This window comes from Condylura cristata, unplaced genomic scaffold (assembly GCF_000260355.1).
Source record: "Condylura cristata isolate star-nosed mole 26May11 unplaced genomic scaffold, ConCri1.0 scaffold00002, whole genome shotgun sequence".
Lineage (NCBI taxonomy): Eukaryota > Metazoa > Chordata > Mammalia > Eulipotyphla > Talpidae > Condylura > Condylura cristata.
Genome location: NW_004567103.1, coordinates 14,632,622 through 14,650,069, shown reverse-complemented (window position 1 = coordinate 14,650,069; position 17,448 = coordinate 14,632,622). Strand labels below are relative to the sequence as shown.

General features: G+C 39.6%; 1 protein-coding gene across 2 annotated transcripts in view; it reads left to right on the top strand.

Moving 5' to 3' along the window:
• Window positions 1-630: 630 nt before the first annotated feature.
• Window positions 631-17,448, top strand: part of XRCC5 (X-ray repair complementing defective repair in Chinese hamster cells 5 (double-strand-break rejoining)) — a 70,434-nt gene continuing 53,616 nt past the window's right edge. The window contains exons 1-8 of one of the 2 annotated variants that reach the window (XM_004674806.2): window positions 631-704; window positions 3,993-4,106; window positions 7,154-7,337; window positions 8,524-8,572; window positions 9,480-9,602; window positions 12,647-12,838; window positions 14,092-14,206; window positions 15,437-15,575. In XM_004674806.2, the coding sequence (XP_004674863.2) occupies window positions 684-704; window positions 3,993-4,106; window positions 7,154-7,337; window positions 8,524-8,572; window positions 9,480-9,602; window positions 12,647-12,838; window positions 14,092-14,206; window positions 15,437-15,575 (937 nt within the window). In that variant the 5' untranslated portion in view covers window positions 631-683. The other variant, XM_012728693.1, reaches the window with a different exon arrangement.

Below are 17,448 nucleotides of genomic sequence, written 5' to 3'. Positions count from 1 at the left end.
GTGGCATTTGGGCTCACCTCTCTCAAAGAGGAAGCTCTGAATGCTTGCCAGGCACCATGATTGATAACTGCCACGTCTGGAACACCTGCCTCCATTCAGCTTTATGGAATCAATCCTCCCCACCTGCCTTCAAAGGTAGGGTCATTCCAAACAATCGGGAGATCCTTAGCAGCTGTGGTTTCATACTTCTTGGCCTTCGAACATCCCATTTCCTCCTCAAAGAAAGCCCTTCTTACTTTTGAGTCCTACTCTTCCTCCAGAAGTTGATTCCAAAATCACTGCATCAGTTAAGTCGTAAGTCCTCTTTTGGGAAGAGGAAACACATTTGTATAGACGTGGCTTCTTATTCATATTCACACTTACAGTGAATATGGGGAACTCTAACTCTGGAGACCTGACACACAGTGCTATAAGTGTTTTTCCCAAAGGGAGAAAAGAAAAATGAACCTTTTAAGGAAGTAAACCGCATTCACCTAGTGCTACTGCAGGGTGGTTCATGTAGCCATCGGGGCGGAGCTTGGGAAATCTGCGCATGCTCGCAGCGCCAGCGTTTTCCCTCGCCCTTTCCAGTCTCCACCGTGCGGCTTTTCCTACCAAGGGCGGAACCGAGTTCACCGGAACTAAGGAGCGGTCCCGCTAGTTCCTACCCGGAAAGGGTGCTCAGGCACCTGCGGAACAGCAACATGGCGCGTTCCAGGAGTAAGGTAGAGCGGTCCACGAGGTTGGGCCTTGCCTACGCCCGGGTTTGTAGTGGGTGGTCAGAAGGCAGGGTCAAGGCGATGCGAAGATAAGAGGGTCTATCACCGTAATGCGTTGGGTAGGAAGAACCGGAACCCCGTGATGCACTGTGGGAAAAGCTGGGGATCACGAGTCCTAAGAGCTGAATTTGATTCTCGCCCACTCTCCATCCCCTCCTGTCTTCTCACTTCCTTCTACTCACTTCTGTAGACCACTCTCCTGACCGACTCCTTAACCCTCCCCCCCTTCTCCACTGCCTCTGAGTCGGGAAGTTTGAAATTCATTTTCATAACGGAAGTTAGCCTTGCTAAGCAGGTGCTACACAGACTCAATACTTAGGAGAGGCATTGTGAGTGATAAAACTTAAAATGTAAAGCGTCATATATACTTGTAATAGCTGTAATCCGTCTCATTTGTTGAAAATTTTAGTTCTGATCCGATAGTTGCTGTCTTGTTTAATTTTCACATACCCATGAGATCAAAATAAGCCCCAGTTTACAGGTGAGAACACTGAGATATAAAACAGAAGTGAAGCAGATCGTCAAGGTCCAAACCTGTCCATAAGTGGGGGGATCTGGATTTGAATCCAGGCTGTCTGGTTTCAGAATCTTAGATTCTGCCTGTGATGGTAGGAGGCTTGGACTCTCAGTGTCCCACTTTAGTAACAGACATTATAATGAATATCTCAAATGATATATTCTAAGAAGGGAGGTGTCACTTGTCTCAGTAGGATTACTAGAGGGAGTTGTCTTCCAGGGAGTTGTCTGTCCTTTCGTCCATCCTTCCATACATCCAAAAGCTAGGCGTTACTAGCATCTGTTACACAGAAAAAGTAGGAGTTTGAGCAAGTGATATATAGCCACCTTGGCTTCCTGTTGGGAAATGCTAATTTAAAAGATTGTGAAAGTTTGATGCCACTCACCTATTTGTCTTTTGGCTGCTGAAAACTTTGCAGCTCTAGAGAGTAGCTACTTACTGCAAGTGGGCTTGCAGCAAAGTTCTATCAGCCTGTATTATTTTGATATAAATGAACAGAAATGGTTGGTCTGCCCAGTTTCTCTTTCCTGGTTTTTTTTTTTACTGCTGCCAGAAGAGAATTTCAAATGTTATATAGACACTTGTCAATGCACAGACAGGAAGTTACATTTTATTAAACTATTTGATGCCATTTTTTGATGTCTGATTCCTGGCAAAAGAGTTTTAGTCGCCTGGTTTTGAAGCGCTTTAGTTTTCTGGTTTTGAAGCAGGAAGTTGCTAAGTCTACAGGAAGTTGTTAAATTGGCTGCTTGGATTCTGCTGCCTGCTGCTTGCTGGAGTGGAAGGTTTCTGCATTGTGTTGTTTGCCCACTGTAGTCGCTATGGCTGCACTGGCCCCTTCCCAAACAATAAAATCTCCAGTGGATGGTGTAACAAGTTTCTATATACAAACTGTATGAAACCTTACTGTTCCTGCAATTCTGGGCTCAGGCTTTTGGGAACTACCCACTGAGCTTGCCATTGTGACAATTAAATCTCTTTCTCTCCACCTCTCCAGTGCTGTCTGTCTGATTTCTCTGGGAAATTGCTGTAACTGTTTAACAGTAGCCTTTTTGAGCATCTATTAAATAAATGAAAGCATATTTTTAGATTTGTATTTTTTAAGATTCTTATGATGTAAATTTTCTGGGCCTCAAAGAAATTTTTTATTTTTTAAATCAAACATGCAATCTTTATTCCAGAAATCTTAATATTAGTGAATCATGTCCAGTGTTTATAAACTAGGAAAAAACTAGATGCCTGAGACATAATCAAATGTAGACACCAACTTTCCTGATAGGAACTTATCCAGATTTTCAAAATATTAATACTTCTAATCTCAGGAGCTCACTGCTTAAGAAAACAGCAATTCTTTTATTGTACACTCGTGTTATTTTTCTCCTTAAAGAGAGTCAAACCAGGTTCCCTGTAACTTCCATTGATCTTTTTATCTCACTTGCAGGCCAATATTTTTATAACACCTGCCAGATGTTTGGGGAAAGCTATCATATTCCCCAACTTTTTCATACATGGCTTAAAAATCCTTTTTTACTCCCCTAACTACTCCTCATGGCATATATTCTCCAGACCCTACTCTAACATGCTGACTTCATGTTCATTTACAGTTAGTGTTTCTCATCAGATGTGATGCTTTAAACTGCTCACAGTTTGTCAGATGTAATCTTATAAGTACTAAGCACAGGTGAGATAGTGTTAAAGAATTGTAACTCTGGAAAAAAACCTGAAAGCTCCTGTAAAGCGATTTCTGTGTAAAGTTAGTGACTAGAATTAAGTCCTTAATTCCTAGAATTAAGTAAGCTTTAATGACATCTCAAAGATTCAGAACTAATTGGTAATCCAGATGAGATTGGGTCTCAGGTCTCCAGGTTGCTAATATAACTTTTTTTTTTTCTCTCTTTTCCTTCCTTGAATTTATCATACTACTACTAGCATACTGATACCTAAAATATTTTGGAGTATGGAATGAGATAGGTGATGTATGCTACAGTTAACATCCATACAGGTGACTCATTTTATAATCTACTCTGAAATTGTGAGTTGCTATTAGTTTCAGATCTTCTCCAACTCTTTCAGTTAAGTTTTGGATGCCAAATATAGAACTTAGCATGTATTCCTTTTACCTCTTGTTCGTGTTTCCCCTATTTCCTTAGTGCCCTACAAACATTATTGTTATCTGATGTATCCTTTGAGCATATCATCGATTGCAGCAGTCACCTATTGTCACAGAAATGCTTCAGAACAGATTATATCTCAGATCAGTGGCTTATAAGTACGTATTCACATGCTTATAGGTCTTCAAATCATTTGCAGTTTGTCTGCTCATCTGGACAATACTTATCTCTAATGTGCAGGTTGTTTTCAGATCTGCTGTAGTACTGGTTTATTTTTTAGCTCAGATCAAAAGAGCAGTAGGTATCTATAGATATCTCCTGCCCTGCCACATACTTCCTAGCTTTTTTTTTTTTTTAAAGATTTATTTATCACCTCATGCTGAAGTGGCTTTAACTTAGTGCTGTGCTTTAACCCACTGCGCCACCAGGGAGGCCACTTCCTAGCTTTTAAAAAGTATCAAGACTATTTCAGGTTTTTCCACAGTGAAAATTTATGTTATTTAGAACATTCCTGTCTTTCATCACGCATCCCTTAATCATCAGTTTGGCTTGAGTTAGACCAGTTAGTAACATTTTCTCAAACACTCTTTGGCACTTTCTTTCTAGGCAGCTGTTGTGTTGTGCTTAGACGTGGGCCCTGCCATGAATAACTCCTTTCCTGGTGAAGAATCACCATTTGAATTGGCAAAGAAGGTGATGACCATGTTTGTGCAGCGACAGGTACGTTGCAGATTTACCTTGAGCTTATCACGATGATTTAATTATTTGTCACCCCCACTTAATAATGCAAGAACCAGGCTTGTTAAATGTCTAGCGTCTGTGTTTTTGGGAACCTGAGTTTTCTTCCAAATCTTCACATACAAGTCAAACTACCATTAGATCCTGATGTCTTTTCCTCTCCTTACTTTGGTCTCTCCACTGGCTGTTACAGGTAGTGTCAGAAACAAGAGACAGTGTCAAATAATGTTTTAAGCACAATCTCTGGAATCAAGGTTTGGGTTTGAAACTTTGACCCTCCATGTCACTTATTAAACTCATGTAATTTTTTGATCTTGAACAAGTCCTGCAACTTCTTTGTGTCTGTTTCAGCTACCTTTTGCTGATAACAAACTATCCCAAAACTACCTTAAATGATATTTTTTAAAAGTTGTCATTGTTTTGTGGAATGTCCTGGTGGCTCAGCTGGATGACTGTTGAAACCTTTTGTGCAGTTGCACTCAGGGTTATTGGGGCGGAGTCCTCTGCAGACTAAATCTGGTGGCGCACTCCTGGGACTGCTAGTTGGTGCCGGCTGGTGACTGTGAGCTCAGTTGGGGCTGTCCATTTGAACCCATACATGGGCTTCTCTAGGTAGCTTGGGATTCTCATATAATAGCAGCTGTTTCTATGAAGTATCCTAAGAGTGAATATTCTTTTTTTTTAATTTAAATAGATATGTGTGTGTGTGTGTGTGTGTGTGTATACATCATTCTTCATTTTGTGCAATTTTTTCATCTTGATTGTAATCCCCATGGACTTCCCACCACGAGTTCACCCTTGTGCCATCACCATAGTGCCGTGTGCTCTTCCCACCCCAGTTTTGATTCTGTCCCCCTTTCCACCCCTATAGAATATCTCTGGTTTATAGTTGATTGTTGCTTTTTGTTTTTACTTTATTACAATTGCTTTTTCCCCTTCCCTGATGCCTTACACTCCTGTTATGAGTGAAACCACCAGGTATTTTTCTTTTTTTCTGACTTGTTTCATTAAGCATGATCCTTTCCAGCTCCATCCATGTTACTGCAAAGGGCATGAGTTTATCTTTTTTGATTACTGAATTATATTCCATTGTGTATATGTACCACATCTTTTTGATCCAGTCATCTATTTTGGGGCTTTTGGGTTGATTCCACATCTTCCCTTTTGTAAATAGAGCAGCAGGTGCAGGTGTCCTTTTGAATCAATGTTTTGTGTCTTTTGGGTAGATACCTAGTAGTGGGATTGCTGGGTCATATGGAAGCCTCATTTTCAGCCTCCAAACAGTTTTCCATATGGTTGTATCAGTTTGCATTTCCACCAGCAGTGTAGGAGAGTTCCTTTTTCTCCACATCTTCGCCAACATTTGTGGTTGCTAGTTATTTTAATATGTGCCATTCTCACTGGTGTGAGGTGGTATCTCATTGTGGTTTTGATTTGCTTTTCCCTTATTACACGTGATGCTGAAGATCACTTTTTTCATATGCCTGTTGGCCATCTGCATTTCCAAAGAAAATAATAAAACACTGTTAAAAGAAATACAAGAAGACATAAAGAAATGGAAAGACATCCCCTGCCCATGGATCAGAAGAATCAACATCATTAAAATGGCCAGCCTACCAAAAGTGATTTACTGATTTAATGCTATTCCAATAAAAATCTCAATAACATTCTTCAAAGAAATAGAACAAGAGTGGATATTCTAAGAGACTTGCTAGTGGCTTTTTATGAACTAGCTGAGCTAGCTTTAGAAATCCCAACATGTCATTTTTACTACTTTCTGTCAGCCAAGCAAGTCATTACAGCAAGTTCTCATTGATACAGCAAGTTGGGTTTGGGAGTCAGTTAGCTTCCTCTGTTGTCTTAAAGAGTGGCCTGCAAATACTAGGAGAGAAGGAAGAAATGTTGGCCATTTTGGAAACTATCAACCACAGTACCCCATGTGTAATGTGTAAGAAAATAGTATCTCTCCCAAAAGGTTGCTTGAGGAATAAAAGACTAAATGTAAATGCAGTGCTTAGAGCAGTACTCTGCGTGCTGTAAGCACAAGTGTTAGCAGTGTGCAGTTTTTCTGCCCCTCCTGCCTGGACTGACAGCTACTTTTGCTAAATCCATGATAGCAGTTTCTGAGAATAATATGATGGAAAGCTATTTTCACATTGTCTGGTGCTATATCCCAAAGTTTTACCACATTTATTTGATTTCTTTTTCTTAAAAAATAAATTATTACAGATAAACTTTAAGTCTCTTGTGTATCCCTTCCCAATCCTCCTTTCGTCCTCTCTCCCTCTTCCCTCAAAATTCTCTTAGTTATAGCCATGTATATGTTATACTTTTGAGTATAAACACATTCATTAAAAAATATTTAGTGTTTTATGATATTCTCTAAGGTACTTGTAATTGTATTACATATTTACCATTTTTTCTTTACCTTGTGATTTTGAGATTTATTCACGTTGATAAACATGGTATAAATGTATTCATTTTACTGGGGTATAATACTCTGCAGCATGATTTTATATGCCCTTATTAATGACAGTTTTGCATGTTTTAAATAGGCCTCAAGTGAGTTTCTTGTTCAGTGTCTCCTTGCGTACACATGCAAGGATTTCTTCATGGGATGTATACCTGTAACAGATTTCTGGGAGAAGGATATGAACCAGGAACATTTTTAATATCTGGAAAACTTAAATCTTGCATAGTCATTTGAAGAAGACAGGGTAACAGCTTTTCAGATTATTCATAACTAATTTTTGTTTTGAGAATTAGACTTTTGATTGGCAGTCAACAAGAGCAGTTCCCTTACCCTAAATTATGCTGAAATAAAGGGCGGGAGTGGGGGCCTGAAGTCACTGGATAAGTCTGCTTGCAGCCAAGGAATAGTCATTGTCCCACGGGCCATCTAGCCTAGTATTCTGTAGTTGACAATGGCCCAGAGACCTGGCATACAGAGGTCTTGTCATCTTACTCCCTGAAAGGTAAGTGTTCAGTGACGTTCAGGTGGTTTTCAACCTTACAATATTTTTCTCTAGGTGTTTGCTGAAAGCAAGGATGAAATTGCACTAGTCCTTTTTGGTACAGATGGCACCGAAAATGCCCTGGCTGGTGAGGGTCAGTATCGGAACATCACTGTGCACAGACACCTGATGCTCCCAGATTTTGACTTGCTGGAAGACATTGAAAGCAAAATCCAACTAGGTTCACAACATGCTGATTGTATCCTTTTTCCACCAGAGAAGAAGAAAAATCTTACTTTATCTTGAGTCATTATCTAGTTTGGTGAGCCTCTCTAAGAACTTCAGCTCTGAGTATGTGGACATTTTTGGTTCTAAGAACAGGGAGGTGACATGTATTTGGATTTAATGTGAAATTAATCACGTTGCCTTGGGTGCCTGAACTCCAGGCCTTTCTGTCACTACTTCTTTGCTCCAGGCTGTTGAGGGGCTGGAGGGCATGTTTAGGGAAGAGATCTGGGGGTACATGTAGTTGCTATGTGTACCGGGTATGGTGATTAGGAATGTTTACACATAGAGATCTAGAGATCTTTTTTTTTTAAAGATTTAATTATTTATTCATACAGAACTGGGGTACAGGCCAGAGATGTGGAGGGTGATAGGATTCACCAGAGACAAGAGTGGGGAGCAGAACAGGCAGATCGACAAAGTACATTGCTGAGGGGAGCAGCGGGCGGGTCAGGAGAGGTCTGTCACACCATGGGGTCACCTCCGGGGCAGGCAGGGACAGGCGGGGATCGAACTCATGCGGAAGTGGCTTTAGCTTCTTAATGCTGTGCTTTAACCCGCTGCACCACCAGGGAGGGCCATACACATAGAGATCTTTTAAAAGAGTGTACCATAAGCATTTCCATGTTTTTTTGGGTGGAGAACATTTTTGTGATGAAAATCAAACTAATATTTAAACTGTGAGATTTCTAATTTCTTTTATAGATTTAAGGGGTTATGTTTGCCTTTTCTAAACAGTAGTGCTGTCCCTGGGCACTGGGAGGTGCTGTTGTACTGGGAGTGACATAAATGATATATTTTAGCTTATTTCATACTTAAGAAAGAACTATATGCAAAATTTGGTTTCCTGATACTGTAAAATGGTATAATTTTTGATTAAATGAATGGGATATGTTAGATTACCTTTTGGCTTATTTTACTTTTCCTAGTTATATATTTGAGGATACACACACAAACACACATAATATGTAGCATATATGAATATATGTTAGTGAGATAAACGTTGCAAGAAGTTTACTCAGGCAAGTAATTTTAAATCATCACACAACCAGCCCTGTGTCAACAATTTCTAGTTCTGCGGATATCAGTACTAAAAAATGTTTCTGGTTCTTGGGATAAAGGGACTATTTGGTGATATCTTCTGTCCTTAACTAGATGAGTCGTGGATGCACTCATCGTGTGCATGGATGTTATTCAACAAGAAACTGTGTAAGTGTCTCATGTGAAGAGATTGGAAATGTGCTTTTGCTCGGTATAGATTGATGTATCCATATGATTCATTGTTAGTCAAGCAGCCTGTTTGTATGACTAAAGAAGCATATATAGAATTTGAAAGATATCAGTGGTTCAGGTCAGTCTCTCCTTTTCATAAGTTTAAAAAGAGGAAGGGCTATTCTTGGTGGGCATTTCTTTGGGAGAAATAAATGTTTGTCTTATTTCAGGCTCTTTGACTTAAGCTAACTACCGAGGAAGTTTAAAAATACTAAGTGGTGTGGTCCAGTTGTAATTGAAATTAAACCCAGAGGAGCCCCCAACTTCATTGCTTAATTACTTGGCCTTTTAAATGGGCATCTCTAAGTAAAACACATTTACCCCTGACTCTTACCAAGATATTTGCACTAAAACCTCAAGCCTAACTAAACTGGTGTTATCACTTCTCAGTCTCTGCACATTCTGTGCTAAATCCTGGCACTAGACCTGTGAGTGGAATCAGGAAAAGGTGTTCAGAAAGTGACTCCTTGCAAGACTGAAGTTGTACACAGAGAGATCCCTTGTTTCCATGCTCCCCTGTGGAGGCCAGAAAGGGATCCTTTTTAATCATAATGATCACACCTTTAACTGAAGTTGGAGTTGGGAAATCAGGGGCATTATGTTTCCTTAATGATTCAATTTTTTTTTCCCAAAGTGTTAAAGTATGAGTTATAACCAGATTGATTACATGTTTAGTAGGAACTTGACGGAGCACATGTAATACTGGGCTCCTATAATGTAATCCATTTGTTAACTGTGTCTAGAACCATTTCTTCACCATTTTCTACTCAGTGACCAGGTGCATTTGATTTTGTAGGAAATAATTCAGGAGAATGATTTTTTAATGTGATCAACTCTCTTTTAGAGGGAAGAAGTTCGAGAAGAGGCATATTGAAGTGTTCACTGACCTCAGCAGCCCATTCAGCAAAGATCAGCTGGATATTATAATTCAGAACTTGAAGAAATTTGGCATCTCCCTGCAATTCTTGTAAGATTGTAAGAATAACGTTTGTAGACAAAGCCTGTGCTCTCACAATGCATGAGTGGGACACCTTCATAAAGCACTTGGCTCCCAGGAGACGTCTCCTTCTGCTCTAAGTTGGGTCTGTCAAATGACTGTGCTTAGCAGGCATCCACTGATTATTCACTCTGTTTCAGGAATTCTTGAGCTTTGGTGATAAGGGATGAAAGTCACAGTGAAACCCAGGAATTTAGTTCTGTAGCAGATTGTTTGTTCACTGTTCTTGGACTCAAGAGAATTGAAGAATTGTAGGAATCTTTTGAAGACAATCAGTTCACCTCCTGCCTGTCTAGAGGACTTGGCCCAAACAATTAGCTGATGACAATGTCTTTTTTTAAATAGCGCTATAGAACTATGTCAGGAGACATTGTTAGGGTAGAGAGTAATGTCAACTCAGAAATCATTTAAAACATATAATACTTATTATTAGCTTTGTTTATATCTTAAAGGATATATAAATTTTATATCTCTAATTGATAAATAGAATGGAATTCATTTATTTGTATTTAAAGATGAGGTGTATGAATTGCAGTGGAAAAATGTACTTTACCGTTTACTGGGGAAAGAGAAAGTCCTCCCTCCTCTAATGACTTGAATTTCTCTCCAGGCATTTACTTCTTTTATTTATATTGCTAACAGAAAGTTCTTTGCACTACACTGCCCCTTCCTGACATATCTGAAATCTGTCTTTTCTTGTCCTAGTTTTGGTGAAAGCAGAGTGACAGTATAGGATGCTGAAATAGTTGTCTTCTAGGGACACTCATTTTTCAGTTTGAGAGCTATACCAGAAAGCCTCCACCTCAGAGTGGTAAGGCTTTGGATTTTTAAAAATGTTTGCCCTGGGGAAGTAAGAACCTCTCTTGTATGTATGTACCTCTTAAGACTGCTGAAGGGCATTTCCTCTCTGTAAAATTATAGAAAAATTATTCAAACTGAAACTTGTTAAGACAGTACTTCAGAGAAATTAAGTGCTGTTTAAGTGACTCTTGTACAAAGTTGAGGTTTTCTCAGTACTCCAAAAGCCCAGCTCTGCTCTGGTCCCTGTCTGGATCCCAGGATGCCTTTACGTGGCTGAACACACTGCATTTCTGTCAAAGTCATCAGGAAGCATGCGGAAGGGGAAACAGCTATTTCTTTTATTTGCTTGTTATTTAGCCAGTTGTGTTGTTTTCTTGGGTGACATACTGTCCTCTTGTGCTACAGACCTGCACACAAGGTCGAGTTTTTGGTTTTATCGCTTGGCGGCGCTGCTTGGGTTAAGAAAATACCAGCAGGCCCAATAAGCACGTGTTCTGAGCAGAATCATTCCTGGGCCTAGTTTTCAGTTTTTCGACTACGGAGAAACTATATTTCTAGTCGAAAGCAGCATAGAAGAGAGCTATTGTTGTAACTTCTTTTTCCAGGATAACTTTCTGACTCTCCATTTTAATGACATTCATCTCTTCTTCCTGGTTGATGAAGGGAAATAGCAATAGCCTGATGCTCTTGGGGCTCCCTGGAAGCTCTTTTCCTGATAGCAAATGCAGGACATACATATTTGTCATGCTTAGTGTATGTCAAGGCAGTTAAATGTAATTAAGTTTTAATAAAAAGATAAAGTTTTAATAAAAAGATATAACCATCCACAACAGGGCGACCAGTAGGTAATGTTGAGTAAACTAAAAGGTTAGCTGAATTCAGCTGCTTAGGTTCCCAAGCCAAGCAAGGTGATACATGCTCCAGTGCCAAGCATTTGCCCTCATTAGCTGTGTATCTGGCCAAATAATTTCATCTTTCGAGAAAACACAGGTGGATATTCCTATGTACCTAGTATTAAGGGTGAAATGAGATTTGTATGAAAGCATTTATAAAGTGCCATATAGTTTTATCATATAATGTGGTTGGTTTTTCGGTTTGTGCCATGATTGTTGAATATTCCCATCTAGTTTTAGTCTCATTTTAGTTAACTGGAGTGAAACACTCCACAAATTGCTTTAACTTAGATCTAGCAATGAAGTTATTTCTGTATAGAAATTCTGTATCTACAATAAGTTTTAAGCACTTTATACACATTCTTTTACTGAATCTTTATAGTAACCTTAGGGATAGTTAATGCTTATACGTGTATGTATGCATATATTTGTGTGTGTGTATATACATACATATGTCTCTCTAGAGCATCACCCAGTCCTTCTAATTTTACCCCCATATGAGGCTTGAGTGAGGGCTGACATCTTTTAAGTCTGGTTTCCAGGTTTACTACTGTTTTGTTTTTTTTTTTTTTGTTTGTTTTTTTTTAAAGATTTATTTATTTGTACATACAGAACTGGGGTACAGGCCAGAAGCTCAGGGGCGGCGAGAGGCTTCACCAGAGACAGAGTGGGGAACAGAACAGGCAGATCGACGAAGTACACTGCTGAGGGGAGCAGCGGGCGGGTCAGGAGAGGTCTGCCACGCCATGTGGTCACCTCCAGGGCAGGCAGGAATCGAACTCATGCGGAAGCGGTTTTAGATTCTCAGTGCTGTGCTTTAACCCGCTGCGCCACCAGGGAGGGCCTGTTTTGTTTTGTTTTTTAATTTGAGAGTAGAGGGCTAACTGTTGCCCTTCTTTGGTAGTAAAGTTTGGGAATATGGAATTGAATGTGTTCAGAGGTGTTGTGGAGGATGTGAAGCTGAGAGTGTGAAGCAGCATAAAGGCAAATGAAGATAAAACAGGGAGTTACAGGGTAAGAGGGTCAAATTCCTTGCATCTGGGTCTAGTATTCTAGTCATATGCCACCTGCCCTTTCGATGATTTGGTTATGCAAGCCAACAAATACATCCCTTTTGCCAAGTCAAAGATGTTTACTTGAAACTGACAGAGTATTAGTGATAGATAATGCCATTTGACATTATCTATTTAAAGCTCTGTCCATCCATGGACATGTCCATTTTTTCCTGCCTACTAAGCAACAATCACAGGATTGATTGTCTTCAATATTATTTGACTTCAGAGCTTGTCTTCTTGACTATGGCTGATCTTTTCCTGATAGTTTGCCTTTCCCGGTTGGCAAGGAAGATGGAACAGGGGACAGCGGAAACAGCAAGTTGGGCTCAGGCCACCAGGGACCCTCCTTTCCTCCAAAAGGAATTACTGAACAGCAAAAAGAAGGTATTCAGATAGTGAAACAAGTAATGATGTCTTTAGAAGGTGAAGATGGTCTGGATGAAATTTATTCCTTCAGGTAAGAAGTGAAAACATTCATTACAGTTTTCAACTGGACCTAAGTAGATTTCTCTTGATCTGATGCTCCCTAGTGCTGTTGTTTTTCTGGATCACTCTCACATTAGCAGGCATTCTTTAACTAATATTTTCATTTGTATTAAGCAAATGGTAGATGAACCCCCAGTCCCTTTTTAAAACTTTTTGTGGTTGATACAGTATTTCATATTTCCAGAGCTGTGTCAATGAAGTTTGGGAATATAGAGACAACACAAATGATTTAACAATTCATAATGTAGAAGATGAGGTGGTAGAACTCTTTTTTATGCCCAGCGTGGGTTACATTTCTTGGGTCCTTCCTTTTCATGTATTTGCAAGAAAACATTTTTAATTATAAAAAATAGTTTCAGATTTGAGATACTCTGTATCCTGCTATACTGTGATTTGGATCTTAGGCAGCAGTAAACTATAACACAGTTATTTAAAAAAAAAAACCTTTATTCATGGAATAGTTTGGTTATGAGGTTGACAGGGTAGTGGGAAGGTAAACAAGAAAACACCCCACATGTAAGTATGTATGACCTACTTATTGTCATGTGTTTTGTAATGGCAAAACTGATTTATGAATGTGATATCCCTAAAGTGTCATACAACAAAGCAAACTTTCCAATTGTACTTCACCATCCACTAAGAAGCCGAGAGTTTTCTGTTTCATCTTCAGACTGATTATGGGTTGCTAAGTTCCTTTTAGAACTAACAAGTCTTTATTTAGCTCTCCCCATTGTGTGCATGTAAGTATCATGTCTTTTATTTAAGAGAATTAGGACTAACTGATGAATTACAGAAAGATGAGGAGTAGTGGCAGGTTGATGCCACCCTTTGACATTCCAGAGCAGAGGTTCTCACCCTCAGGTTGGTGGTTTTCAGGCTCTTGGTGAACTCTTTATTTTATGGACAAACTCCTTTATGAATGTACTTGGCCCTGAAAACAAAAAATTAAGACCTACTGGCTGAGTTGAAGGAAAGATTGAATAGGAGGCGATAGAGATGTTCGCTTTCACCTATGAGCCCAGTGATGCAGCTCCTTCCGCCTAAGCCAACACAATTGTATGCCGGCTCTCTCCCAACTTGTGGGTGTCATTTTCCTGCCATTGCCTGCTGCTCCTCTTTATGATCAGCCACGCCTCACATCTCATTCTAGAAAACTAAGGGTTTTCTAGCAGAAGTTAACATTTTAAAATTGTTGCTTTCATTATACATTTTTTCTTTATTAAGTGAGAGTCTGAGACAGCTGTGTGTCTTTAAGAAAACTGAGAGGCATTCCATGCCCTGGCCTTGTCAACTAACCATTGGCTCCAATTTATCTATAAAGATTGTGGCTTATAAATCGGTAAGTAAAGGGTACACATTTTTAAAAGAAATGTTACTAGGCAGACAAATATGCTTATTATATAAGGAACTGACAACTCATGTGTGGGTTATTCAGTACCATAATTACTGCTTCGCTAACTGTTCTCCCTCTTCATTTAGTCTCTATTGAGCTTTTATGTAAAAGGTATGCTAGGAGAGGCAGTTTTAAGAATTGTCTCTAATGGAGGTTGATTTTTTTCCCTCCTTTTCTCTATTGATAATTGATTGTTAATCAGGAGTTCCAGGCCTTTCTCGCTCTCTCTTTTTTTTAAAGGAAAAAGTGCTAATGCACTGGATTGTGCCACTGCAGTGTCAGAGCAGAAATACAGGTATACACCAGAGCAAGTTCACAGTTGTGGAAATTCAGTCATCCCTAATTCACTTATTAATGACATGTGAAGAATCAAAAACTGTTCACTTACTACCATGAATTTGACCTTTGTGTTATGTGTGTTTACACATAACAGAACCCTTTTGAAACAGTTGCTTTGGTAAATAGTTGATAAGATTCCAGTTTGATCCCTTGCCTTTCATAATCTACCTTGCTGTTTTTCTTTAAAGTATAAAATAGTTTCCTTTTTAAAAATTTTTGTTGATGACCCTCCCTGGTGGCGCAGCGGGTTAAAGCACAGCATTGAGAAGCTAAAGCCACTTTGCATGAGTTCGATTCCCGCCTGCCCTGGAGGTGACCACATGGTGTGGCAGACCTCTCCTGACCCGCCCGCTGCTCCCCTCAGCAGTGTACTTCGTCGATCTGCCTGTTCTGCTCCCCACTCTGTCTCTGGTGAAGCCTCTCGCTGCCCCTGAGCCTCTGGCCTGTACCCCCGTTCTGTATGAACAAATAAATAAATCTTAAAAAAAAAAATTTTGTTGATTTCTGACTATTGATAGGTTGTTTTTCCTTTCTTCCCTGTTGAAAAACTGGTGTAACAATATATATGCTCCTCTGTTACTACATAATCTGAGAGTTTTGTATAGAAAATATTTATGAATATACAAGCAATAATCATCTGTAAATTACTCTGGGGAAAGATGAAATCAGAAAGCATTATGAAATAAAATAAAAATTCCACAGTACATAAGAGCAAACAAACAACTTAGGTAGTAACTCTTCTGGCTTTTCACCATAAAGCAGAGAGTATTTTAAGATTTCACCTTTTCCCAACTGGAATCCCACCTTTCCTTGTTTCTTTATTTTTCTTCTGAAAAGATTACACAGGAGAAAGTTAAGAAGACTTGGACAGTTGTGGATGCAAGAACCCTGAGAAGAGAAGATATACAAAAAGAAACAGTCTACTGCTTAAATGATGATGATGAAACTGAAGTTCCAAAAGAAGATATTATTCAGGGTAAAGTATGCCGATAAGAATTTGCACATCTGCCTAACAGAGATTTTCTTCAAGGTGATTTGAGGCAGACTAGTGTTTGTAGTATTACCTACTCCATGTATCTCTCTGAGTTCCAGAGAGGTGTGATCTCAGGGGGCCCTGAGACCCGGGGCCTCAGCTCAGCTGTGGTGTCTGAGAGAGGAGAGCTCTGGGGTGTGCTTGAGCATCTGCTCTCTCACTCAGGACAGCACACTGGCCTTTTTATTTTGAAGTTTGAGACTTACTAACTAGGGAAATGCTTACATTAATGTGGCTGAAGCAAGTTTTTTTGTTGCTTATATCTTGTTTTGCCTTTCATGATGATAATTCAGAGTGCCAGTTTTAGGGCATATATCCTGCCAGTTATGTACACTTGAAGTAATTAAGGGGATAAGCATACTTATTTGTGTTTATTATATTTTTAGTGTTCAAAAGATTGTTAGAGTTGTGCGTTATCTATTTTTGCCCATTTGATCTATATTGTATGTCTAGATAGCTTCTCTATCCAGAGAGGTTAGAAGCTGAGAGTACCTGAAGATTCAAGAGCTAAAATTATAAGATACCAAAATGATGGTTAAGATAATAGCCAGGGCCTTTGCATAGATTTAATGCCAGTCTATGTGGCCAGTTATCATTTTAATTTACAAGCCTTGACAAAATGTCCTTTTATCTGTGGCCCTGAAATATCATGTGTTTGCATATGTTTATATGTGTTTTAGGGGCAGCAGGGAGTGAGTGGTTAAAGGTAAATAGTCCTTTTCTTTCGCTTGATGAATTATGTGTAGAACATAATTAATATCCTAAACTTTCTATCATCCTTCAGTTCAGTTCAGTAGTACCTGTACTTATTTTAATAACATGAATTCTGGGGTCAGACCTGGGTTAGAATCATGGCTCCATCACTTGCTAATATTTGATCTTGTCAGGATGACCTGCCTATAACAGGAAGAATGGCATGATGAAAGGTGCAGGACCAGGAAAGTACCAGGCCACCTCAGCGATACAGTCAGTTGGGTGGGTATAAGGGGCATATGTAGATTAGTATTCCAGGTTAGTATCTAACACACGGCCTTTTCTCTTTTAATCTTTATAACAATCTAATGAATTACTATTGTTATTTCCATTTTACAGATAAGGGACTTAAAGCCAAAGACATTCATTGATGTATTCAAAGTTATACAGCTAGAAACTAGCAGAACTTGAACCACGGCTGTCTTAACTTCAGTCTGTGTCCCTACATACTGGTTTGAAGTAAGCGAACTTTGAGTAATAGGCTGAAGAGTTTATGTTACGGGGGCTGTGTTTTAGAAAGATTAATATAGCAGGACCCTCCCTGGTGCTGCACTGCAAAGCTAAGCCAAGCCATGGCAGCTCCAGTGTGGGTTCGATCCCCACCCCCCGGATGATCCACATGGTGTAGCAGACATTTCCTACTTGCCCGCTGCTCCCCTCAGCAGTGTACTTTGTCAGTCTGCCTGTTCTGCTCCCCACTGTGTTTCTGGTGAATCCTCTTGTTGCCTCTGTACCCCTGGCTGTACCCCATTTTTGTATGCATAATAAATACATTTAAAAAAACAAAGATTAATATAGCAGCTGGATATATGATGACTTAAAAAGAGAAGGGATTAGATATCAGGGTGCCAATTTTTCTGGTTCTAAGCAGAGAAACAGATTGGTTGTCGAAGGCCAAAAGGACGTTTATTGGTAGAGCAATGGAGAGGGAAGAGTTAAAAATAGTTTAAGTTAGGGCTCTCCCTGGTGGTGAAAGGGATTAACGCTCAGCACTATGCAGCTATCACAGTCACCACAGCAGGAGTTAGATCCCCAGCCAGGGAGCTGACCCACATGGCGCAGC